General features: G+C 46.7%; 1 protein-coding gene across 1 annotated transcript in view; it reads right to left on the bottom strand.

Annotated features, from left to right (window-relative positions):
- Positions 1-26,312, bottom strand: part of ITGA9 (integrin subunit alpha 9) — a 368,409-nt gene that overhangs the window by 282,665 nt on the left and 59,432 nt on the right. The window contains exons 7-13 of the mRNA XM_069561451.1: positions 26,028-26,113; positions 23,292-23,360; positions 18,242-18,379; positions 15,271-15,376; positions 14,052-14,146; positions 9,826-9,916; positions 7,247-7,292 (exon numbers count right to left, since the gene is read on the bottom strand). Coding sequence (XP_069417552.1) covers positions 7,247-7,292; positions 9,826-9,916; positions 14,052-14,146; positions 15,271-15,376; positions 18,242-18,379; positions 23,292-23,360; positions 26,028-26,113 — 631 coding nt within the window. The remainder of the gene's footprint in view (positions 1-7,246; positions 7,293-9,825; positions 9,917-14,051; positions 14,147-15,270; positions 15,377-18,241; positions 18,380-23,291; positions 23,361-26,027; positions 26,114-26,312) is intronic.

The following is a 26,312-nucleotide window of genomic DNA, read 5'->3' as shown; positions in this document are numbered from 1 at the left end:
AATGTATATGTATCACTGATTCACTTTGCTGTATACCTGAAACTAACATAACATCGTGAATCAACTATATTCCAATAAAAATTTCAAACCACCACCACCCTTGTTAAATGAAATCTCTCTAGTCCAAGGAATCGAAAACTACAGGAGGGGCCAAAGATTCATCAAACAGACAGGGGTACCAGCAGAGCCGGAGTCCGCTCTGTGAGACTTCACCTGCCTAGCACATGTCCTGCCAGGCCACTGTGCAGAAGCAGCCCAGCCCCTCCCACCATCCCAGGGCCCCTCGTTGGGGAAATGCCTGCTTCCTCCTCCCAGGATAGAGCCTGGCAGAGGAAGGCAGGGTGAGCAGGAAGCAGAAGTGAGCAGTACAGATAAAAGGACTTCGATGAGGGTTGTTAAAAGAAAAAAAAAAAAAACAGAGTCCTTTGAAATGACAGGCTGGGACCTTCACAAGCACCTCTCCCTCCAACATCCGTCAGATCAGTTCCCCCAAACCTTTTTGTTTCAACTCCAAGTATTGTTTCAGGACCAGGAAAAGCCCAGAAATCTTTCATAAGCCTCTCTGATCACTTCCTCCGACCTTCCATGACATAACACCAGGAGCCTGTCACCCTAACACCAGACCTGCCCTCTTGAGCTAATCCCAGAGAACAAACTTCCTGAGGGCAGAGTTGGGCCAACCCACACCCTGGTTGGGGTGGGAGACTGGGTTTCACAGGCTGAGATGAAAGCAGAGGGGCACCCAAGGGCAGCACTACAAATGCTCTGAGACTTTAAAAGAAGCTGGTGGCTGCAATGCTTTTTTTTAATTGAAGTATAGTTGATTTACAACGTTGGGTTGGCTTCAGGTATAAAGTGATTCAGTTAAACATATATACATATGTCTATTCTTTTTCAGCTTCTTTTCCCTTATAGATTATTATAAGATATTGAGTAGAGTTCCCAGTGCTACACAGTAGGTCTTCATTGTTTTCTGTTTTATATCTACCAGTGTGTATATGTTAACCTCAAACTCCTAATTTATCCCTTCCCTAATTTCCCCTTTGGTAATCATAAGTTTATTTTCTATTTCTGTTTTTGTAAATAAGTTCATTTGTATCATTTTATAGCTTCCAGGTATAAGTGATACCATATGAGATTTGTCTTTTTCTATCTGGGTATGATCTGAGTCTGATCACAGAGTATGAGCATCTCTAGGTCCATCCTTACTGTGGTAAATGGCATTACTTCACTCACTCCTATAGCTGAGCAATATACCATAATGTGTGTGTGTGTATATATACACACACACCCCACATCTTTAATCCATAGAATATTTTTTTCTCATGATTCTCAGTTTAAATTCTGATATCTAATTTGATCATGGTATTTCACTTCCAGGTAGACAATAAACCCAGTCAGGACACCCTGGGACATGATGTTATTCCAGTGACCCTGGCCTTTTGTAGGGTCAGTGATGCCTGCATGGCAGAGATGGGAGGAGAGATAAAGAGCCCACACCCTTGATGAAGGTGTGAGACCACTAACCATCCCCAAAGTAATCCATTACTCCAGGGAGCTAATTCACGTCTTAAAGTGAAAGTCACTCAGTCATGTCCAACTCTTTGCGACCCCATGGACTAATATAGTCCATGGAATTCTCCAGGACAGAATACTGGAGTAGGTAGTCTTTCCCTTCTCCAGAGGATCTTCCCAACCCAGGGATCGAACCCAGGTCTCTTGCATTGCAGGCAGATTCTTTACCAGCTGAACCACAGTTCAGCTCAGTTCAGTTCAGTCACTCAGTCATGTCCGACTCTGTGACCCCATGAATTGCAGCACACCAGGCTTCCCTGTCCATCATCAACTCCTAGAGTTCACTCAGACTCACGTCCATTGAGTCCATGATGCCATCCAGCCATCTCATCCTCTGTCCTCCCCTTCTCCTCCTGCTCCCAATCCCTCCCAGCATCAGAATCTTTTCCAATGAGTCAACTCTTTGCATGAGGTGGCCAAAGTACTGGAGTTTCAGCTTTAGCATCATTCCTTCCAAAGAAATCCCGGGGTTGATCTCCTTCAGAATGGATTGGTTGGATCTCCTTGCAGTCCAAGGGACTCTCAAGAGTCTTCTCCAACACCACAGTTCAAAAGCATCAATTCTTCGGCACTCAGCCTTCTTCACAGTCCAACCCTCACATCCATACATGACCACTGGAAAAACCATAGCCTTGACTAGATGGACCTTAGTCGGCAAAGTAATGTTTCTGCTTTTGAATGTGCTATCTAGGTTGGTCATAACTATTTTTCCAAGGAGTAAGCGTCTTTTAATTTCATGGCTGCAATCACTATCTGCAGTGATTTGGAGACCCCCCCCAAATAAAGTCTGACACTGTTTCCACTGTTTCCCCATCTATTTACCATGAAGTGATGGGACCGGATGCCATGATCTTCATTTTCTGAATGTTGAGCTTTAAGCCAACTTTCTCACTCTCCACTTTCACTTTCATCAAGAGGCTTTTCACAAGGGAGGCCCAATTCAACATCTACGTAGTTGAAAACCAGTCTCAGAAAGGTTTTCTCTTAACTGCAGCCCAAAGCATTCCTAACCTACATGGCTCTTGACTCTCCCCCGTAGAGCAGAACAGGCATGCTATGGATGGTGTGTGTAAGTGTGGTGTGTGTGTATGGTTTGTGTGACTGTGTGTGTGTGTGTGGTATGTGACATGTATGGTGTGTGTAAGTGAGGTATATGTGTGTGTGTGTGGTACATGCACACACAGGCATGGTTTCCTGGCTCTCCTCCATGTTCTGGTCTCTCTAAGACCCTAAGGTAACTCCAAGTCTATCCCTACTTGCCTGTCAGCAAAGTCATGCCTGGGATGCCCCTTAGCTTCATCAGCCAGTTTCCAGACTCCCGGCTCACTGCTGCTCAGCCACATGCAGCACCTCATCAAAGGGTGCCAACATTCCCGGTCCCCTGGACGCCCTGGGCGATCCTTCTGCCTGCTCCTCCCTCTCTGAGGGGCCCTACCTCGTCTCTGGAGCCTTCCCTGCTCACCCTGAGCCCCTCACACTCCTGGAAGAGACCTGAAGTGGTCACCCTCATCCACATCGCAAACTGAATCCTGCACTGAGCCCAGTCCCACCCACAGTCCGGACACCAGACACTCCCCTCCTCACCTCCCCAGTCCCTCCTCTGCCTCCCCTGCCCCATTCTACCTCTTCAACCTCTCCAGGCCCCGAGAAAGGAAGGGGGTCAGGGTGAGGTTCAGGCAGATGAGGGTGAAGCGGAGGGCCACTTTGGTCCTGCCCTCCAAACACCCTCTCTGAACCACCGCCACTCCCACTTCCCCCTCAGCAGTCAAGCTTATGGAAAGAAGGTAAGATGTACCGTTTTCCTGCTTCTCCTCCTCTCTCCCACCCACGGCCATCTGACTTGGGCTGCCGACTTCTGCAGACCTGCCGATTTCTGCAGACCTGCCACAGCAAGGGCGCCACTGCCCTCACCGCCACCTGCGACCCCACTCGCCCTCCCCGGCCTCTGCTGAGCGTGGCACTTGCCCCCTCTGACAGGGCAACCCTGCTCTACTGTCCTCGAGGCATTTACTGCAACCTAGAATCCCTCCTCTTTTAAACTGATAAAACCTCCAGGTCATTTGGTTTCCTCACCCCTAAAATGAGGCTCCTAATCACCATATCTCTGTCATGGAGTTATTAAGAAGACTAAGGGTTAAAACACAGGGGAATCCCTGGTGGTCCAGCTGTTAGTACTTCACACTCTCACTGCTGAGGGAGGACACAGGTTCGATCCCTAGTTGAGGAACTAAAATCCCAGAAGCCAAGAAAGTGTGGCCAAAAAACAAAATTTTTAAAAAAGAGTTCTGATATATTCTTCCAAAAATAGACAAACAATTGCAGTCTACTCAGTCAATGGAACACAACTCGGTACCGGGAAAAAACTGCACAACACACAATACAGCTGCGTCTCAAAAACATCACACTGAGTGCAAAAAGCCAGAAACCAAAGGGTGTACACACTCTAGCTCGATTTATAGGAAATTCTAGAACTGATCCAGGGGGACAGAAATCAGAAGAGCAGTCGTCTGCCAGGAGAGGGGTGTGACTAGAGAGAGGCAAGAGGACGCTTCTTGGAGTGACAGAAATGCTCTTCATCTGGATGGGGGTAGAAGTTACACGGGTGTACACACTGGGCAGGACCCATCAAGCACCTGCCTAAATTGTATGCAGATTATACCGCAATGTGAAAAGCAACAAGAGTGAAGAGTTACTACACACCAGGGCTTAGACAGTGCCGGGCCCAGGTAGGCACTTTCAAACGACAGCTCTCTGATTATTAACTGTGCTGGCTGCTCTCCACAGTACAGCCAGGGCTTCCCTAGTGGCTCAGGGGCAGAGAGTCTGCCTGCCAGTGCAGGAGGCACTGGTTCGATCCAAAAAGATGAAACCAGTCAATCTTAAACGACATCAACCCTGAATACTCATTGGAAGGACTGATGCTGAAGCTGAGGCTCCAATACTTTCGGCCACCTGATGCAAACAGTCGACTAACTGGAAAAGACCCTGATGCTGGGAAAGACTGAGGGCAAGAGGAGAAGGTGGCAACAGAGGATGAGATGGTTGGATGGCATCACTGACTCAATGGACATGAACGATAGTGAAGGACAGGGAAGCCTGGTGTGCTGCGGTCTATGGGATTGTAAAGAGTTAGACATGACTTGGCCACTGAACAACAAGGAAGTACATCCCAATCTGACACCCAGCTGCTTCTCAACAGGCCAATGCACAGGGGCAGATGAACGAGGGAATGGGTCATCATGAGCTCCGGACCCCTAGGCACCCCTGGCATGGTTGTCACAGCCGTCTGCGGACCTCCTCGTCTGAGCCGGTAATCCCGGCTCTGGTCCTAAAGTCTCCTCTCTCCAAATGCTCCCAGCTGTTCTCCTCTGTGGACTCTACATCCGTCCCTGTTCATCAACCTCATCCGATTCTACCCTCCATCCCAGGCTAGGGTCTGGGGTCTCCCATCCATGGGTAACACCTACGTGTGAGGAAATCCCTGGAGAGCGTTGTCCCTCACAAAAGAGGACAGAAGAAGAAAAGCCCCTCTGGGTTAGAGCTCACAGATGTAAGCTTATAAAATACAAGGATGATGAAAAAGCAGAACCCATAAGATATGCCTTAAGCCAGAAGCTCCTGGTTTGGAGAGGGCCTGGTTTCCACTAACAGCAGCCGGGGAATGTGTTTTATTCAAGGGGAATCCTGAGAAGCCAGAGCACACTGCTTGGAAGAGTGAGCAGAAGGAAAATGACTTTGTGAGGCCACCAGCTGGAGCTTTGGTCTCTCAAGTCCAACCACAACCATCTGTAGCCATGAAAGCTGTTCCATCTGAGAAAATGCCAATGCAGAGAATAGGGTGATAAAGGAGAAATCCAACCCTATGGAAAGTAAAGGATCCATCCCCCTGGAGGAGGAAATGGCAACCCACTCCAGTATTCTTGCCTGGAGAATCCCATGGACAGAGGAGCCCGGCCTGCTCCAAGGGTCACAAGAAGTAAAACATGACTGAGCATAAGCATAAAATTGAACACTTAAACCAGGCACTGTTCTAGCTCATTGAGCTCTCATAAAAACTTAGGATATTCAGTGAGGTGAGCACGATTGCCTTTTTAACAGGTGACCATCCTGAAACAGAGGTTACCAGCCTTGCTCAGGAAACTCACCTCTTAAGGGCAGAGTTAGGGCTGAACCCAGGCCACCTGGCCCCAGAGTTTCCACTCTCAATCTCAAGACTATTCTGCCTCTTCAACAATGTAATATTCGGGGCAGAGGGGGAATGCCATATTAAATTTATTCATTTCTTTCCAACATGATTGGCCATCTTAAATTAACTCTCAGGAATTAAAGAAAAAAAGAATGAAAAAGAAAAAAACTTGAAAGCTAAAGGCCCTTAAGGCTAGGTATCTGATAAGAAAATATAATCCAAGTCTCTGTTTAGATCATTCTTAGAGTAGTTACCATCTTTTCTAAATCTTTAGACTATGTACCATCTATACTGTTCACATAGCACCTACCACATACTGTATTATATTGATGATGTTTTGTGATGTATTTATGGCTCGGTCTAACAAATCTGCTTGATTCAGAATGCCTTAAATATTACGTTTCCCCACAATTTTCTGCCCATTGCAGTGCTCAATAAAGGAGTCATGGATTTTAAAAATATCAGAATCTCTGGAGTAACAGAGTCACTTCTGGCTCAGTAACTTTACACTCAATCTTGAAAATGTAAATCATCCATGGATTTTCTGAAAGACAGTTCTGGCTACTGCCAATTTGACAAAGCCTACAAATAGCCTTTGTGGGTAAGTGTGCACAAGGCAAGTAACTTGAACAACTTGATGTTTTTCATTACCTAGAGTTAACTGGTTCCCTTAGAAGTTCCTAAGCCCGCATCTGAGGTGGTCCCTCCTTCCAGAGGAGGCTGTGTAGCCCTGAGGTAGAGACTCAAGAGAAAGGCCCTGCTGAATGAGAGGAATCCAGGGTGTGGAACTCCATGGCCTCTGGGATCCCTTCCAGCTCTAAGATCCTACTAGCCTATTTTAGAAAGTTCTGCAATCAGGTTGTTAACAAAACCTAAGAGTTGGCTCCCACTCCAAAGTGTAATTCTGCCTCCTCTGACTCATACAGACAGAAATACTTGGAGAGGGTTCGTGGGTGGGACAGCAGCCCACTGGCCTTTGCAGGAGGGATCCAGACGGCATGGGCTTCACAGTGAACTCAAGCCCCTCACCCTCAGCTGTCACCAAAGAGTGAGGGGGCAGGAGGCTCCCAGTCCCTGGGGGGCTGGGGACCAGGAAGTGGGGAAGTGGAGTTGAAGGCTGTAGGTAGGGATGAACAGATGGAACAAGGCAGTGTCATAGCACCCACGGGAAATGACAGCTTATGTATAGCACATCCACAGAAAGGGCTGTTCATGGCAAAAGGCAGAAACCTCTGCCTAGAAGCTCCAAGGATGCTATCCTCACACATGTAAGCCACTCAAGGCCCACCAGCTGGAAACCCTGGGATACAGGATAACAAGAATAGGGAAACAAAGGTAGCAGTCGCAATTACCGAGCACCTCCGCATACAAGGAACAGAGCAGAGTGATTGCTGACTGATGATAAATAAATCCCCTGCGCCGCCCCCCAACCCAATTCCATCCCTCGCCCACACAGAACCGAGAGGAAAGAGAGAAGCATCTCACCTTAGGAGAACCACACTGTCCGACATGAAGGCTCCAATAGTTACATCTGAAAACCACAAGTTTACAGATTTAGAATCTTGCTGAAGCCCATCTCACACACCCGCTGTCAAGGTGCTCCAACGTGATGGAGACCAGTCTCAAGGTCAGGGGCTTGTAATGGCTTTGGAGGAGCTAGAGCCACACTGTCATGTATGGCAGCCCACTGCCAGGTGTGGCAGCTGAGACCCCAAAGGGTTCCGGTCTGCACCGAGACATGCATGTAAGACAGAAACTGATTTCAAAGACTTGGCACTAAAAGATATTAACTATTTCACTAATAAAAAACTTTTGCATTGATTGTATGCTGACATGATAATATGTTGATACTTGGGGCTAAATAAAACATTATTAAAATTAACTTCATCTGTTTCTTTTTATATCATTTTTTATGTGGCTACTAGAATGATTTAAATTACATAAGTGGCTCACATTATTTCTTTTGGACATCAGGGATTCAGAGGGGGGACACTTGGAATCAAATGACTCCTGGGAGAAGCTCTAGGTTCTGCAGAACATGAGAACCGTCTCCATTCCACCCCTCCCTCTACATGACCACAGAGACTCTCTGTGTCCTTGTCTGCACAATGAAGATAACGATCCCTAATGTCTTCTTCAAAAGCTGAAGCATTTTGTAATATTTAAATCAGAAGACATTTATCACATAATTGCTCAATATAATAGTTATTAAACACACTAAATCAGATATGAAAATCAGAAAACTCATGAAAATATTTGGCCAACTATAAATCAAGACAAGTGTTAGTTGGTAATGTTTATTCCTAAATAATTTTAATTTAGGGACTGTGCATTTATGCAACAGTTCTCTGCCTTTTCTCCCCTCAAGTATAATAAAACCCTTCAGCCCTGCAGTCCCCATGACCACTTACAGAACCAAGCATCTTAACCCAAAAGCATCTGAATCCCTCCATCTACAAATGCCCTCAATTAGGAAAAACAAAGAATGTATCCATGGACTGCAGGACTGCTAAAATCCCTGCCCTTGGGTGTGCATGTTAATTTTGCTATTTTCTAACAGTCTTTTTTTAATTGCCTGGATATTTGAACATAAAAGAATCTGATGCACTTGCCATTTCTCTTATGAAAAACTGTAAGGTAAGAAATCCACATGTGTTGTGAAGTGTGACCACACCTGCTCACTGCGCAAATATAGGGGAGCAGCCTGAGTCCTCATTCGCACTACAATGTGGTCTCTGGCACCCTAAGTTCTCTGAGGCTCAGCATCCTTATCTGTAAAAAGGGGAGACACCTGTATCTCTAACTACCTATGGGGGTAACTTTATAGTGCACATCGCACAGAGAAGCAATGGACAGTATTGCTAAACCAATCGACAGTATTATTTAGGGACAGCCACAAATTGCCCAGAATAAGAACTGCTTTCTCAAACAAAAAGACTTAGGATGGTCTGCAAGGAAAAGTGAAGAAGCAAACGTCGCTCAGTTGTGTCCGACTCTTTGCGACCCCAAGGACTATACAGTCCATGGAATTCTCCAAGCCAGAATACTGGAGTAGATAGCCTTTCCCTTCTCCAGGGGATTTTTCCAACCCAGGGATCGAACTCAGGTCTCCTGCATTGCAGGTGGATTCTTTACCAAGTAAGCTATCAGGGAAACAGACCTCAAAACAGACCCTTTTCTGTTCCCACTCCTCCTGGCTCTGTAGACTTACAAGGATGATCAAAACTCCTGTCTGTGAGAAACTCTGAAATTCTGTACCCTATATAGAACTTCATTCATTTTCACAGATCCTTCTGAGGTATTTTAAATGGAAAGAAACTTTTTCTCAAGCTAGCACCTACAGTTTCAGGGACTTTTTGTCTGAATTCCATGATGATTTGGGATTTTCTTCACGTCTTCTCTTTGCTTCCTCACCTTGCCTACTCCATCCCCTTCAAACAGCAAAGGGTCCACTATTCCATTGCCCAGTCAATTTCACCTAAACCGGATATGTCTGAGGATCGGGGTTTGAAATCGTACATTTTTACTCAATTAGCCTCAACCACCACAAGGCATTAATTAACCCTGAAGATAAGCCAGCCAGCCTTGAATGGCAAAGGTCTGTTTTCTGTGTCAGAGGAAGGACATGGTTTTCTTCCTGCTCCAAGTGTTTCTTTCAATACTTGTCTGTGTGTGTGTGTTTGGGGGATGGGGGGGTTGCTCCTTCTCTCCCATCAAGAGGAAGACACCTCCAAATATGCTCAAATAATACGGAAAGCACAAGGTTTCACTCCTTATATTCTGAATGTGGAGAGGGCTTTTTGTCTTCATCAGAAAGACTTGCTGCCACGGAAATCACTACAAAAATCCACCCTCCTGGTGCTTAAACCCTTCAGAGCAGATCATTTTAAAACTGAAAAAAAGAAAAATGAATTTTAACACTACTTTCATCTTAAAAAGCAAACACCAGGCAAAACACCCTGTTCTACTTGTGTGAATTTTTCTAAGCCTAAATAGATGTGACCACACTTACCAGACTGGTTATCTTGGCTTATCTCATGTGTCTTTCAAGAAAAATAGCTTACCAGGATAACTATTTCCATCCATGTCAATGCCTCCCGATATGGACTGACCAAACATCCGCAGCACCGGACTTATCTTCCGCCCCGACAACTTCTGCAACAGATAATAGGGAGACTGAGCCACCGGAAGGAGCACAGTCACAAATAAGAACCCGTGACTGCTTTAGCCCAGCTTCTCTCGGACACTTGGTCTTGAAGTTGGTCAAAGAAAAAAAAAATGTGGCCTGAATTTGATCGGGGGCTTTAGCAGGCAGTTGAAGACCCCACACTCCTTTATTAGTACTTGCCTGAGTCAAATGTCACCATTTACAACTTTTTCTAAGCTCGGTGAACAAACCACCTAGATGAGCATGTTCATGTTTTGATGTACTGAATGAAGCTCCAAATGGATTAAGGTCAACTGCCATTTCTAAGGGAAGTTCTGTTTTGTTTTTATACAGGTATAGCTGGCTGGAATCCTCAGAACACGTTTTCCTCACATCTCTCTACCTAAACATGTACTAAACATGGAACACTCCTAAGATGCACACGTGAGCCCAGTTCTAGGTGGACAGGAATCAACACATCTACCTAGAAAAGATGACGTGGAAACCACCTCTCCATCAAGCCAACCAGAAGATGTTCAGGCTCCTGAGAATCACAGACAGGACGAAACAGCTCTACCTAGTAAATCTAAAACTCCATGGTCCTGAATCTTTTGTAAACTGAAGGAAATTAAAAAAAAAAAAAAAATCAGCTGAAGCTGCCCTGAAAGGCAGCCTTCAACCAACCATTCAGCATTGACAGCTCTTCTGCCAGCAGGCCATACCAGCATCTGTATTTATCTCTTTGTCGTTGTCAAGCCCAACCTGTGCTAACACAACACATGCTGCACTGGCTCAAGAATATTTATTGTACACCCAGCCTTTGTCATACACCCATGCGTGTGCGGCACAGCTCCACACAAAGATGCCAAACTTTCCAAATCAGGAAAGTGCCATGTTCTGGGATCTGACCTGTTATTTCTTCCCTTTCTATAAACAGTCTCCCTGGTGAGGCTTCCCTCCCAAGGCCCTCATTGTGGATGATAAGAGAAGTGCTTTGTATTCATGCCACACAGCAGCCTCCATGTCAAAACCAGGTATATATATACCCAGGGCTCACTTGGGACTTTCTTGCCTTATCCTGTCCCTTCCTGCAAAGAAATCACAAGTGTGGGGAGGGGGGGTTTCTATAAGACCTACATATGAGATAGCAGGGACTTCCCCAGCAGCCAGTAATTGCAAACAACCCTCCTCCTGCCACCTCAGTGAAACCATCCAACAGGAAGTGTGCAAATGTTAAAGTAAAAATCAGAGCACTGTAGGAAACACTGAAGAAAAGTATCTTGCTAACAGACAGAGCCCTACGTTCCCCTGTGGCTCCATCTAAACAAACAGGGATGTGCGTCTGTGTGTTTCCTAAAAGCCACATTTTGAAGCGGAGCATCTCTTGCTCTGAGGTCCAAAGATGTGAGCAGCAGCTTGCCCTGAGTTTGCATTTCTGAGGTATGCTGTGGCTGGGACAAGCTGGGAAGAGTGAAGGGGTGGTCCTTTTGGGGGTGGTGATGCAGGCTTAAGTTATCCCACAGACATCTGCAGGCCATTATGCCATAAAGCCAGGAAGATAAGTCCGCTTGGTGCTAATAACTCTAAATGAAAACCAGGAGCCTTGGGAAACCTCCGCTTCACCAGGTTTTCATGCGGTGTCCTGATGGCAGGAGAGAGATCACAGGGGCCGCCGGGACATGCCCGGGGGGCTCAAGTTGAGAAAGGCACAGGAGGATCTTAAAATCAACACTTTTCATGGTAAACTCGAGGAAGAGGAATGAGTTACAGAGTAATATGGAAGAACTTCAGACCCCAATCTCACAATATATCCAGCAGAAATAATACCAATCTGGGCCAAAGAAAAGCAATCCCCTTGCCCAGACTTGTTTCTGATTTCCTTCTCTAGTTCACCCACACAATGCCCGCTCTGTCCAAGCCTGGGCCCTGGACAATCTGGCATTAAAGGATTTTTTTTCTTCCTTTTAAATCACGAAACTTATCACATATACATTAGGAGCTTGGAAATGCGTAATCACCGGTTGCTTCTTTTCTTCTCGTTTTTTTTTTTAAAGAGCCCCAAACCACTTCTCTTTGTTAGAGCTAACGAGCCAGGCTGCGTGCTGACAAAGGCAGGACGGATCCAGCTGCTGATCCCTGCTTCCTATAAAGACAATCCGCGCTGACCACAAAATGTATACTTCAGTTGTCTGCAGGGATCCCTCCCAGCAACACCACAAAACATAGGAGGGCCGCAGGAGGAAGGGAAGCGGGGTCTCTCAACTTGTAATCGCCTCTCTGTGCAATTAGCTTCCCAGGTCCAGCGACAAGCTTCCAGGAGGAAGCGTGGAGAGTGACCTCAATGGCTGCCCAAGGATGGCTACTCCCTGGATGACTTTCAGCTTGTGACAGTGGGAACAGAGCCCCCTGACCCACAGCAGAGCAGCCCCTCGGGACTGGGTGTGGCCCCCACAATTCCCCCGGAGGCTTCTGCCTCCTGCCGAGCCAGCTGAATCCCCTAGGAGTTTATTCCCACCATTACTCATTTCTCACCCTAATCATTGCTGGCTCAGATGGTCAAGCGTCTATATGCAATGCAGGATACCCTGGTTCAATCCCTGGGTCGGGAAGATCCCCTGGAGAAGGAAATGGCAACCCACTCCAGTATGCTTGCCTGGAAAATTCCATGGATGGAGGAGCCTGGTAGGCTACAGTCCATGGGGTCGCAAAGACTCGGACTTACTCATTTCTAATGCACGGAGCATGGTCCACGTAGATGAAGGCCCCTCGGAGTAAATATGCCTCCCAGCAAAATAAGCTTCCCTATTTCTGTTTTCCAAGGGAGCTTCTCTCAGTGTTCCTTTTTCTGATATGGAATTGAGGGTAGTGGTTGCAATAAGAGGGTTGGGAGTTAGACTGACAAAGTCTCAGTGGCCAAGTTGCCACTTCCTAGCTGGTGACGATGGGCAGGTCAATGCACCTCCCTGGGCTACAGTCACCTCATATAGGAAAGGTGGATGGCAGAGGTGCCCACGTCACACGGCTGTGATGAGGACTGAAGGTAAGACAGCAGAGCAGGCACTCAGGAAGCATCCCTGCTCTCACCAGCACCTCCCTCGGCACTTGCCTCCTGCTGGAATCAGAGAACCAAGCAGGGGGCCCAGGAGAGGGAGCCTGGGCTCAGCTGGCAGCCAGCCAACCAGCCCTTGACCCTCAATCAGCTGACTCTTATCTGCTGCAGGAAGCACAATTAGGAATGGACACACTGAACTTAACATGTAGGTACTGCCCCTTAAAATCAACTTGGAAAGTCTTTTCCTACCTAGAGACTTCCATACATGGACAGGTTTCAATACCTCCTCTTTCATTTTATAGAACATTTCCTAAGAAGAGGACTCAGTTCAGAGTTTGGTTTCCTTCCCAATATTCAAGATATGAGGCAAGTTTCTTGGTGACGAGAAGTGTCAGCTTGAGTAGAAGGAGGCGAGAAAGTAAGAAACGTTCAGTAAATCAGTATGGGCTGATTGGAAATTTCTCGACGTGCGCTCAGTCCCTTTCCATTGCTGACTCGCTAGAAGAACCCAGGCCTGTGCCACTCTACACACAGACATCCACAAACATCCTGATCATGCTTCTGTCCAGAAAGTGACTTCCTTTTTTCCCAGGGGCTAGGCTTGACACCATCAGCAAGATTGAACTTCAAGCGAAAAAACAGAACTCACCACTTCCACGTTCCCAGGTCCAGGGGAACGAGGCCAGGGCTTTGACAGTTTTAATGCCAGTTGTAACAACAGCCCCGTGAACAGCTTCCAGGTCCCTCCTCCATGGACCATTGTCGTTCTAGGTTATATTTTACAGGATAATCCGTTGGCTCACCATAAATGGTTGACAAAGCCGTAACCAGAAAAGGCAAGCCTCCTCTTCTTCCATAAGCCTCTCTAACTGTGGCTAAGAATTTGGATACTATCTTCTATAGGCAGAATACCTCCCTAGATATGAGCAAACGTGGGAGTCTATAAACATGTTCAGATTTAAGAAGCGGTATCAGTGGTTTGCATCCTTCACTGGAGGGGGTGAAGGTAAAGGCAGGAGCAATGTTGGGTGTTGCGTGTGTCTGTAGAATGAATGTATGACCAGCGCCCAAGACATTCTCATGCCAATTACCATGGAGTACTGAGGGACCATGCCCCTGGCATCGCCATGATAGATGTACACTGCTCCCGAAAAGTCATCCTCCTTGGGTGCACCAATGGCCACATCTGGGGGAAGAAAGGCAGCTCTGCGTTAGAAAAACCATGCGGAATAATGTAACAGTGGGTTCTCTAATTCCCACAGGATGTCTAGAGAGGTCTTGATTGCTACTTGTTCAGGCATTAAACTAGGCACACAATCTCTTAGCAGCAGGAAAAAAAAAAAAGTAGAAAGAAAATTATAGAAGCTGAGAAGAATTTAATACCAGAACAATTTCTACCTCATCTTCACAAGATAAATTATTAACTTGTGCAATAAAAGAATGTGAATATCAACCACCCACCCTAATGTCTGTCCATCAGAGAAGAGAGTTCCATAGACAATGGTTACTGCATAGCTGAGAAAGTCAACTCTACCCTTGGGTAAAGGAATTATATAAAACAGTATTCACTTTATAAAAAAAAAAAAGAACAAAAAATCTCTGTGTTATTCTCATAAACTGACAACTCTTGAGACACGGCTGAGATCTTTCTCCCTTTCTTCAATTTGCTTCTAACAAAAGTCATGTGTCTGTAGATGGGAAGTCAAGGGTTAAGGGCATCACCCACCCAACCTCAAGCAGAGGTCCCCAATATCTGAATGAGGCCCTCTACGGCCAGTGGAATTATGGTTTCAAAGGAGCCTGGATGCCCGGGCTGAGGCCCATCTTCCACCTTCCGCCTCGGCCCTCCCCACCAGTGACGTGGCCCCCACCAGTCCTGATGTCTGAACCCAGCACACACAGCGATGGGAAGACGTCCTGAACAGACCAAAAGAGAACTTCAGGCCAAAGAGAACCAGGGGTCATGCACACATACCTCCACCCCTCCCCAAACTCACACCTTCAGTCAGTCCAGCGTGCTCTCAGAGCATCGTGGAGCATTAGAGGCTCAGAAACAAGAAGGGTTTGTGGCGAGAGGAAGCTGGTTCAGACGTGGCCACCACAGAAGCCCCTATGCACTGAGCTGACGAGGAGGGATTTCAGAGAAGCAAAACTCCATCAGAGTCAGGGCTCAGCCCTGTGCCTACATGGGAAACATGGTCTCACAGGTATTTTCTGCCTCGAGTGCATGGACGGGCCTTCCCTCGGGCGGGTGGATCCTGGAGCGCCCACACCAGGGCCAGGTAAGAGGACAGAAGCCAGCTCACTGACCTGGGAACCCGTCATCGTCCAGGTCGCCCAGGCTGGCGATGCTCTCCCCAAAGTGTGCGTTGTAGGCACCGTCTCCGCTCAGGGTCAGCTGCTCCTCCAGGACTCCCTGGGAAACAGGGTGGAGGGAAGACGGAAAACAAAACAAAAACAACCCGAACAACCAAAAAAAGAATGAAAACCAGAGCTGGGAATGCTGCCCTCCCCCGCTGCACACCCATGGACAGGAAACACCTGGGCAGAATCCCAGGAACCCAACGTCCCCCTGACCCACGGGTGAAAGAAGCCCCTTCCACGTGGGCACCATGGGGGTCTCTGATCACCTGAGACACATTTTAGAGGGAAGGAGACATACTGCTGGCCAATGACTAAACCTCTCCCGGTCCTAACACTCTCCACCAACCTATCTACCTGCCTACCTGCCTGTCCTCACGGTCTCCTCTCCCCACAGTATCCCCAAAGTGGTTTTAAAGGAATACATATTTTCATTTCTGATCTCCTGTGCCTTTGGTACACGTTTATAAAGCTGTTTCGCAGGATGCATGTATTAGTGATCTTGACAGAGGGACTCATGATTCAGAAAAACTAAAAGCCAGTTTTTGGGTTAAGGGGTGAAAGCGGTGTTAACAGGACACAAAACCATGCCCGTTTTCATATCTGGGTTGTGTTTCTTGAGCAAACACCAACCAACAGAGGGCAGGGTCAGTGGTGATGGAGGCAGTCAAGGCCACACCCCCTCTGCCCCCAAATCGCTGACACGTGACCATCAGAGTGTTAGCACACACTTGAATGTTTTGAGCCACAAGAACGTCTAACCCTGCTCCTGGGTAGAGGCACTCAGAGCCACGGTATACCCACAAGCCATCCCAAAGCTTTCGTTACGACTAAATCTTTTTTTTCCATTATATACAAACACCTTTCAAAAAATAAACATGTGATGATTTCTTAAGTCAGTGAAACCCCCACCTCACAACACAAATATGCACCGATTTCCTCCCATCAGCATGGTGAAGAGGAGAAACACTGATTCCTGGCATGTACCAGCCACTGTATCTTCACACCCTCATTTAAATCACATAGTTACTGCATATGGAAGACCTTATGACTCCGCCCACTCCATAGATGAGCAAACTGAGCCGTCCACATCACACAGGCTATGTGTGTACGTGGGAACACCAACATTCAAGGGCAAGTAACCATTTTTCCCCACTGCTCCACACTGCCCTGAAACCTTTCATCACATAGGATGAAGTTCAACAGAAGGAAATGGCAACCCACTCCAGTGTTCTTGCCTGGAGAATCCCAGGGACAGGGGAGCCTGGTGGGCTGCCGTCTATGGGGTCACACAGAGTCGGACACAACTGAAGTGACTTAGCAGCAATTGGCAGGTACTCTGGTAATCCCAAGGCATTAAGGCATTGGTTGGCCATAGGTTGTGTGGGTGCCATATGCCTGCAGAAGGTCTGGGCAATGATCCTGCTCATAGATCGCATGCCCCGGGGCTGATGGGCTGGTCACCTTATTGCCTGACAAGTTCACACCCATGCAAACATCGAGTCAGTCTTCTGCAAACACGGTGGCCGGCAGCCACTGAATGCTGACTGTTCTCATCTCCATGATGACTGCCTCCCTTCTCCCCTTCCTGCCCTGTCTCCCTTCCTGGAAGGTCAGTATAGAAGCAGGTGCCATCGCAACAGGTACCAGGAGGCATCTCCCCAAAGAGCTTGCAAACATCCAAGAAAGTCCAAGGCTCTAATATCCCCTGGCTCCTCTTTAAATCACTGACCTTTCTTTCTGGCATCTGCCCACCTAGCTATAGCTAAATACCACCACCCCCTCCCAATGAGGATAACTTAACTAACTTAACATCTTGGTCACAGCTTAAAAGTACACTTTTACTAACTTTTTTGATTATGAAAGAATTATATTCTCACTATGTATATAAAGATAAAACTAAATATCTACCCAAGCACCACCACCCAGAGCAATTTGTTACTAACTTTATGTATTTTGTATATTTTTAAAGGTTGATTGTATATGCAGTTTTTAATCCTGCTTTGCCATTGATTATCTCATAAGCATTTTCTCAAGTTAGCTAAAAGGCTGGTGGTCACAGAATTTTTTCATTGAACCATTTCCCTCGTGTTGAATACGCTTTCTTCTAGATCCTGAAAAGATTCTGCTTTCTTTTTGGTCTCTTTGCTCCCACGCGTACACTGTAGTCCCTCAGCTTCTGCCCCCACCCACCCTCCACTGTGCTGCAGAGACATCTTTCTGACGCAACCATGTTCTTTTCCCAGTTCTCCAGATTAAGGGACGTCATGACTACAGCCCACGGCCACTGTGCTGGTCCCCACTTAATAAACCCCCCTCCAAGTCCCACCATGCTGAACTGTGGTCCCACTGCCTGACACCTCAATCTACGTTGCCCAGCTCCCAGCCCACTCCCACCTGTCTGTCTAACTCCTATTCTTCTTCAAGGTTCCTTCCAGCCATCATGTCCCCTGAGAAGGCTTCTCTGTGTACATATTCTCAGGGAGGTGGCATAACCTAGAGATGAGGCATGCTAACTCCAAAGTCAGTTTGCCTACGTTTCAAATCTCAGCCCCACCGCTTTTTACCTGTGTGATTTGGGGCAGGTGACTTCACCTATCTGAGCCTCAGTTTTTTCACCTGAAAAATGGGGACCCCCTGAAAAAATGTGCATATGTCATTGAGATCATTCACAGGAAGCAAGAGAAACAGCTCCTGGTACATGAGGAGCACTCAACGCTAGTCATTTGGATATTTCTGGACTCCTGTATATCTGCAGTCATCACACTGCATAAAGCTTTCCATAGATGAAACACTGGGCTTTCTGAAGGTAGGCAGCAAGTCTGTTCACCTCCTCTGGGTGATGGGCCTCAGTCACTACTCCTCAGGGCAATGTCTCTTTCCCTCACCCTGTCCACACCTTGCCCAGCTCTGTACTCACGTTTCCTTTGTTGATGTAGACGGTGACCTGCCCTTCATCCCTGATCTCAGAAAACATGGGGGCCCCCACCAACAGGTCGGAGAGGCCGTCTGTGTTCAGGTCAACTGCGCATAAGGAGGAGCCGAAGTAAGAGCCCATCTGTAACCAAGTCGAGTTGCAACAAAGCGTTCAGTGTCCGCCCTCACACACGGGGCCCCCGCTGCCCTCCAGCCCCCAGCCCGACGAGCATCTGCTCCTGAGCCCCGCAGAGGCTGCGCTGGCTGTGCTGCCCGGGAAGCAAGAGCGCTCGGGCAACGGTGGATCCCAACTCCCCACGCCTCCTGGCAGCCGTGTGGAGACCCCGGTCAATGGGAGACCCATGCCACTGACTTGGAGCCCCACCAAAGAGGAAACAAATGGACCAATCCCTGGAGCACGAGGTTCTGCTTTTACAAACGCAAGCTAAGGCTGCAGACATAGGTTATAACCATAATAAAAGTGCCTCATATATCAGACATTTGACAAGGCCAAGCAAGTGAGGAATATGGAATTTCACAACAGAAGGCAGGCATGAAAATAAACTGTTACATGAGAAACAGGTTACCCTCACCCAGTCCTGGGCAGAACTGAAGACTGGCTAGGAAGGTGTGTGCTGAAGTAATAGAAGATGCACAGCTCATAAGATTATTTGATGAGTGAGGGAATACAGCCAGGTTATACTGGCTTAATCATAGCTCTATCCAGTACCTGTTATTATTATTTTTTTTTTACCATTTTTTAAATTGAGGTATAGTTGACATACAGTGTTTAGTTTCAGGCGTACAGCAAAGTGATTCAGTGATGGATTGTTCAGATTCTTTCCCATTTCAGGTCATTACAAGATACTGAATATAGTTCCCTGTGCTGTGTATACAGCAGGTCCTTGTTGCTTATCTATTTGATATATAGTAGTGTGCATATGTTAAGCTCAAACTCCTAACTTATCCCTCTCCGCCTTCCCCTCCAGTAACACTGTTTGTTTTCTAAGTCTCTGAGTCTGTTTCTACTCTGTAAACAAGTTCATCTGCATCACTTTTTTTAGATTCCACATATACATGATATAATGCAATATCTGTCTTTCTCTGACTCAGGTCCTGTTATTTTAAATCAGGGGTCTCAAACACAAAAGCCAATGGGATCCAGACAGGTGATATAATAGGTGTAAGAGAAAAGCAAATGATACACAGGCACGCTGACAGGTGACAAGTGACGCTCGGCTCATTTGTCTAAGAAACAGAGGGTGGTGGAGACTGTGGCAAATCAGAGTCCCCTGGCCCAGTGAAAGGAGCAACTTCCACCCAGGGAAAGTCAACTCCTGACTGACCCAGAAAAGACCAGCTGTCTCATCCTTTAAGAGAAACCAAAGCTCTAAAATTTTATTTGAATTGCCTATTTTTAAAATGCTGACAACTAATTCATATTAAAAACAATAAATAAACATACCATGCAGGCCAAATGAAAATTTTTGTAGGCTGTGTCCTTTCCAAGGGCTGTGACCTCTGTTTTTAATTTAAAAAAAAAAAAAGCTATCCTTTTAAAATAAATGTTTTCAAGTAAAAGGGCTCTGGTTTTACAGACATGAACAAGCATTTTCTTTTGCTGTTTGTTGGCAGTTAACCCGGGGGAGTTTGAGAGAGGTGGAGGGTACTTTGGTCCATTTCCTGCAACTCGGCCTGGGACAGGACTCAGAAGTCCCTCCCCAGTCACGTGTCAATGCCACTTCCACCCACTCCCACTCACCCCTTCCCAAGGGAGAAGAGCATGGGGAAGTTTCAGAATCATGGAGGTGGGGGCAGAAACCAGTTGATGGTCACCAATTCAGTGGCCTTGCCAATATCCCTATCTCAACTTTCATAAAGAAACCGCTAAGACCCAGGCAAGGCCATGAAGACCGAAGTTGTTGGCAGTTCTCTCTGGCTGAGTCCCAGGGGAACTATTTGTTTCATTCCAATGGACTATTTAACTTGGCATCTTCGTCGGTGTTCAATCAGAAATCCCTGTACGTGAAGTTTCCTATCTAAGTTTTGACATATAAACACTTCACATGCTCAGTTAACGCAATAAAACTTGGATATGGCAATGACATGCTTTGGGGTGACTGTTCCCAGATCAGAGCTCTCCCAACAACCTGGAAATGTGGGGATACAGGTGGTGGTAGTGGTAAGGAACCCACCTGCCGATATAGGAGACGTAAGAGATGCGGGTTCAGTCCCTGGTTGGGGAAGATCCCCTGGAGAAGAGCATGGCAATCCACGCCTGTATTCTTGTCTGGACAATTCTATGGACAGAGGAGCCCAACAGGCTACAGTCCATGGGGTCACAAAGAGTCGGACACTATTTAAGTGACTGAGTGTGCACGCACGTGTCTCTATTACCAACAGAACTGCACTTGTCTTGGTGATTTCTTATGTGCACCTTACAAAGGATGTCAACCAGTGAAGACCAGAACCCTTTGGGGTTTTGTCTCTCTTACGGTGAGGCCAGGAGACAGAACTCTGACCAGATTCTGGTCACACAAAAGCAGAAGTGGACCAGGGGTTTCCTGAGTCAGAACCTTCCTTTAAGCGTGGCTCCAGACACAGGGGTAATGCAAAGACATCCTTTGAAAGTCTGGGGTCATGTCCTTTCCCGCTGTAATAATGGAGAAGTCAGAGGGACATGAATTTCTCATTTCTTTTGACAAAAGCAGAATAAGACATCTAAAGGGAGTAATGGTCTATTTCAAAATCAGCAAGATGATGACGTGGGTAAAGCTGGAAGATGGTGAAACAAGAGGGCACAATGAAGGATGGATGCCACCGCAATTCAAGGAGAGGACGAGAAGAGCCTGGAGGGAAATGAACAGCAGCTCTGTAGCTGGGAGGGGAGACAGCTGGCCCTTGGCCCCCTCCTCAGGAAGCCCCGTTGTGTCAGAATGAGGACACTAGAGCTGATCTGCTGGTCTGTGCTGCAACCCACATCATCACATCCTCGGGAAGTTTCCCTTTCATGCCACCACTCTCAAATCTGCTCCCCCAAACCTGCCCACAACTCAGGCAGAGATGGGCAGCCATGACAGCTACCATGCAAACCAGGAGGGTTTTGAGAAGGAGAAAGGGCACAATTACGGACGGCTGGTTACTCCAGGACGACCGGCATCAGCTGGGTCTGTCCTGGGCGCAGGCAGCGGAGGTGGGGACACAGGGAGCAGAGGGGAGGCACAGTGACCGCTGAACCTGAAGACACTCTAAAAACGGGGTGACAGGGGATTCAAGGCCCACAACTCACTTTAAAGAGTCCTTAAAAGATAGTAGTTATCTAAGATGAGAGATGTGCTAACAAACCTCAGTGTGATTTCACAATATATGTGCATCAAGTCATGCTGCACGCCTTTAAAGTGTTATACATCAGTCACATTCAGTAAACCTGGGGGGGGGGGTGTGGGGGGAGAAGGAATCCTTAATTTCATGCTTTCAAGCCCAGCGTACTGGAAGGGGAGGAAAGGGAGGGAGGGTTTTCCACAGGAAAACTCACCCACTGATTTTTTTGGAGAAAGAACTGAAACGTTAGGCTACATTTACCCCTACTTGCTCTTTGGAACTCTTTTTCTCAGAAATGGCATGGGGGTTATTTCTTTTCTAACTTTAGAGGTGCTTGGAAATCCTTTTTTTTTTTTCGCAGAATCACTCACAGACTTTTTCCAGTGTTGTTGCTTTGGGGTTTTCGAAATGTTAAAATAACACAGGCCAGCATAGTTCCCGGGGGAAGGCAGCGCTGCTCTCAGGGAAAAGCTCACAGAACTGGGTCGGGTGATGTACGTTTTATTGAAAAGGTTATGACAGTTATATACTAAGAATACACATGAAGGCTGTTAAAACTGCAAAAATTTAAAAAAGCTCTACTTGTGAGTGGGACTTTTGGAACTCAGAACATGATTCCCCAGCAGAACAATATGCGATGGTGCCAGGCTGGCAGGAGGCAGGTGAGACACAGCGGGACCGGAACTGGGGCGTGTGGCCCACCCAGGAAGGAAACAGTCATCTTCCACGCGCCCCCTCCCGACCTTTCTTAGGGTAATGATAGGAATGTCAAAAGGTGATTCTACCTACCTCCTCAAATCTCCCTCCCAAGTCCCAGGTATTCTGTGCTTCTTCCCGGAGCTCACTAAGGCCTCCACCAAGACAAGCCTCCAAATCACCCCCCTCACTCCCTGCCTAAACTTGCCTCCTCTTAGTGCGGCCAGTCTCACCAAACAATCCTGCCAGCCGAAGCCAGGCTAAGGTGTGTACCACTGATAAGCCCATGAAAAATGGTACTTGTTGATCAAAGGAATCTCTACCTGGCTTAATTTCAGAACATGGTACAATATAATGGAAACTTACAGGAAGCAGGGAGAGAATTAGCAAGAGGGTAAGGATAACAAGATGACACAGGCAGATAAACCTTGCCAGGACTAACTTCAGGGCAGCCTTCCCCAGCTATTTCTATTTCAAAGTCCCAAAAGGAACCGGGTGATCTTTGTTTGGTTTTTGTGGGGCAACGGTCCCTATGGCAATGAGGGCAGAAGGCTCGGGATGTGAGAAGGAGGGGCAGCTTTGGGTTGATGAGATAAGGGAGAGGGAGAACCACTTGTGTGCAGGCCTCCTCTGAAGATAATCGGCCATATATCTGTACTCAACAATGCGTGATCTTTCTGGAGTTGGGAGAAAGGCAGACAGAGAGGGACAGAGAGGCAGAGAGATAAAGGCAGAGAGAAACAGGGCACACAGTCCTCCTGAGGAGTATCTGAACCACAGACAACCTTTAAGACTTCTGTGCTATAACTTGGTCATGTACAAACTCATCTTGCTACCTGTCTCTACAACACGCATGAATCCAGGATTCTGCAGGTCACACACGATGCTGAGAAGGTCAAGGCTCCAACATGCAGTAGAACCAACATGTAAATGCAGGGCACAGACAGGCCTTTAAGCCAACTTTCTAAATAAGAACTGATTCCCACATGATGATACCTCACGAACAAACAAAAAGACACTAATCCCAAGGATCTCACCTTTTTACCTGAAGCTTGAAAAATCTTGATTAAGGTGCCTGATCTTCGGTCAGCTCTAAAAATATAAACCTATGGAAGGAAAAAGAATCTAGGTAAGATGTGTCCAATGACCAGATATTTATCAGCATTCTCTTGGGGGTCCTATTTAAAGGCCTGAACAGACACACAAGTTTGCCTACACTAGCTGATGACAAGTTACTTTACCAACTTTACAAAGAAAGTGTCCTTTAATCCTGAGGCAGAAATCACCCCCATGCCTCCTGAACCACATCATTTACGGAGGCTGTGCCTAGTAAGACCCGAGGAGCTTCCAAATTGCTACCAAAAAATCAATTCCTGGGAGAAATATTTCTTCCTTGATACATTTCCTTCACTCCAGTTAGTTAGGGCCTTAGCAGGTGTCACAATAAAGTCAGCCCTTGGTGTCAGTAAATGGGGCCCAGAACCTCTGGGAGAGCAAAATCCATAGATGCTCAAGCCTTGTATGTAAAACAGCATAGTGTTTGCATATAACCTATGTAGTCATCTCTACAGTACCTAGAATATCTAATACAATATAAATACTATGTAAATAGTTGCAAATACAATGTATAAATACATTTGTACAGCAAATTCAAGTTTTGCTTTTTGGAAATTCTTAGTTTTTTTTTCCTATTTTCATTCACGGTTGGTTGAAACCACAGGTGTGGAAACACAGATACGGAGGGCCGACTGTGTGAGACAGAGGGGTAGATGGGAGTATTTTAGACAAAGCAGTTTTCCAAAGTGGTTCCATAGAACATTAGTTTCAGGATAGCTGCTTGGATAAATATGAGTTTGGTTTGGGAAATGACAGAATTAAACAAATTCCTTTACCGGGGACCTTCTGGAGGCTTTAGCATCGACATGTACACCGATGAATCTCCACCACAGTGAGGACTATTTGCACAGAACTTCCTAAATGACATGAGTATGTAAGTTCTTTTCCAAGTGGCATCTTAAAGGAAGAACAAATGTCCCATAAGAACTGGTGCTGGGGAGCCTCCCGTGGGGTAAGGAATCGCCATCTTACTGCAAACGCTTTCTTGCCCTGACACCAGAAATGATGACCGCCAAGATCCTGGAGGCCAGAGATCCATCCTGGGGTCCTTGGGAAGCAAGTATGTACCAGTTCCTGTGCCTGGGAATATGGAACGACCGCCAGCTTTGCTAACTATGACTGGTTTCCCCAGTGCCTCTCCTGTGCTCTGGCTGAAAGCAGCAGTTTCATGCTTGCCTTTGTTAACTAGATCCATGATGCCCTCTGTCTGGTTCTATCAGTTTTAAATACCACTCTCATCCTAAGACTTGACAGGGACTACACAGTTATCCCAACCATCTGAAGAAAAGACAATACAATTAGTTCAAGTTTTCTTGACTGGTGATTTAAAACCAACTGGTGATTTAAAATTAATTGGTAATTAAAAAAAAAAAAACAAAACATGCTGTTGTCACCACCAAGGCATCCGTATCGCTGTGAACTGGGAGGCAGGCACGTATGCCAATGCTACAGAGATGCCTGGTCACACACAGCTCCTCCTAGAAGAGATTATCTATATGGGGACAGCTCTTGGCTCTGTCCCTCCATCGTGTAGAGGAATTCATGTGGCTCAGAAAGACCTATGCCTTGCTTGAAGTTGTAAGAGTTCATTTGTCCACCTTCCCTGTACTCAGGCCCTAGATTTTTATCTGACTTCGTTTGCAGGGAAAACGACATCTGTGTCAACAGGAAGGGAGGCACATGCTCCAGAAACATGAGTGGCAACTTCTAACTCCTGCCGAGGAGGATCCGGGAAAATAACCCTCATGAACGCCCAGCAGTCACGCCTCATCTGCTGATCAGACTGACATCCTAGCTGAAGGCTCCGGTTAACAGTGGTCTCGGTCCATCTGGGCCTCTCCAGAATCCACTTTCCCAAGTCCATGGAGATACAACCAGATTCTATCATGTGTCCACCCCTACGGATAAGACTAAAGACCATTCCTCTGTTCAGTCTTACCTACAGGAAAACTACAGAGCTCATTAAAATGCAGATTCCTGACTCATCTAGACTGACTCAACTGGATTTCCTTTAGCCTGGAGCTAAAGATCCAACAAGCACAGTTCTCCTTATCCCAGGCCCCACAGATGCCATGATTCCCAAAGGGATTCTGACAGCCCTGTATACATGGAGTCTTTTCTACCCTCTGGACAGACAATTTAGGGAAACAGGCCCATATATTCCCACTCTACCTTCTGGGCTGAACCAATCTTGTTCTAAAACATTGGAGAAAAACAAAAAATATGAGAAATCTAGGCCTAAAAATAAAGAAATCCCCAGAGATATTTGGGACTAGACTTGGCTCCATTAAGGCAAATTTTGAAAGGGTTTGGGAAAGGGGAGGATTTGGGGTTGGGCAGTGCTAGATACCATTTCTTTGGTGGATGCCATGATGCCAGGGGACAACCTTAATCATTTCTCAAATAATACAGAGTCAGTCGTGTAAAACATTCTCAGATGACAACATGTTGAAGACAGAGAGGTCTGGAAGCAGTGTTCACACTCTGAAGAAGCCGTCAAATTAAACTCTCAAAAGAGGCCGAGTGAAGACAGGTGATTCAATATGTCACCATTATCCAGCAGCATGTCCACATCAACGTGAGCTGATACATCTCTAAAAAGAGGCAGTGCGCTTACCCTGCTGGCCCCATGCTAGTTCACACACTCTCCTCCTCACCTTCCCGATGCCTTCATCCTGCGGGGCACCTCCTACCACGTCAGTGGAGGACACGTGAGAAAAGTGGCCGGCAGTAACTGCATAGCCTGCAAAGGACAGAAACCAAGGATGAGCTTGAGAAAGAAGAAAAAGACCCATCAGAAGACAGTGCCTCTCAAGCATCCTTTATCTGGACAATTACGATCCAGTTATTCTCGGAACATAAACTGCACGTGTGCTCAGTCGCAAAGTCGTGTCTGACTCTCTGTGAGCCCACGGACTGTAGCCCACCAGGTTCCTCTGTCC

This window comes from Ovis canadensis, chromosome 19 (genome assembly GCF_042477335.2).
Source record: "Ovis canadensis isolate MfBH-ARS-UI-01 breed Bighorn chromosome 19, ARS-UI_OviCan_v2, whole genome shotgun sequence".
In the NCBI taxonomy this organism is placed as follows: Eukaryota; Metazoa; Chordata; class Mammalia; order Artiodactyla; family Bovidae; genus Ovis; species Ovis canadensis.
This window is presented reverse-complemented; position numbering and strand designations above follow the sequence as displayed.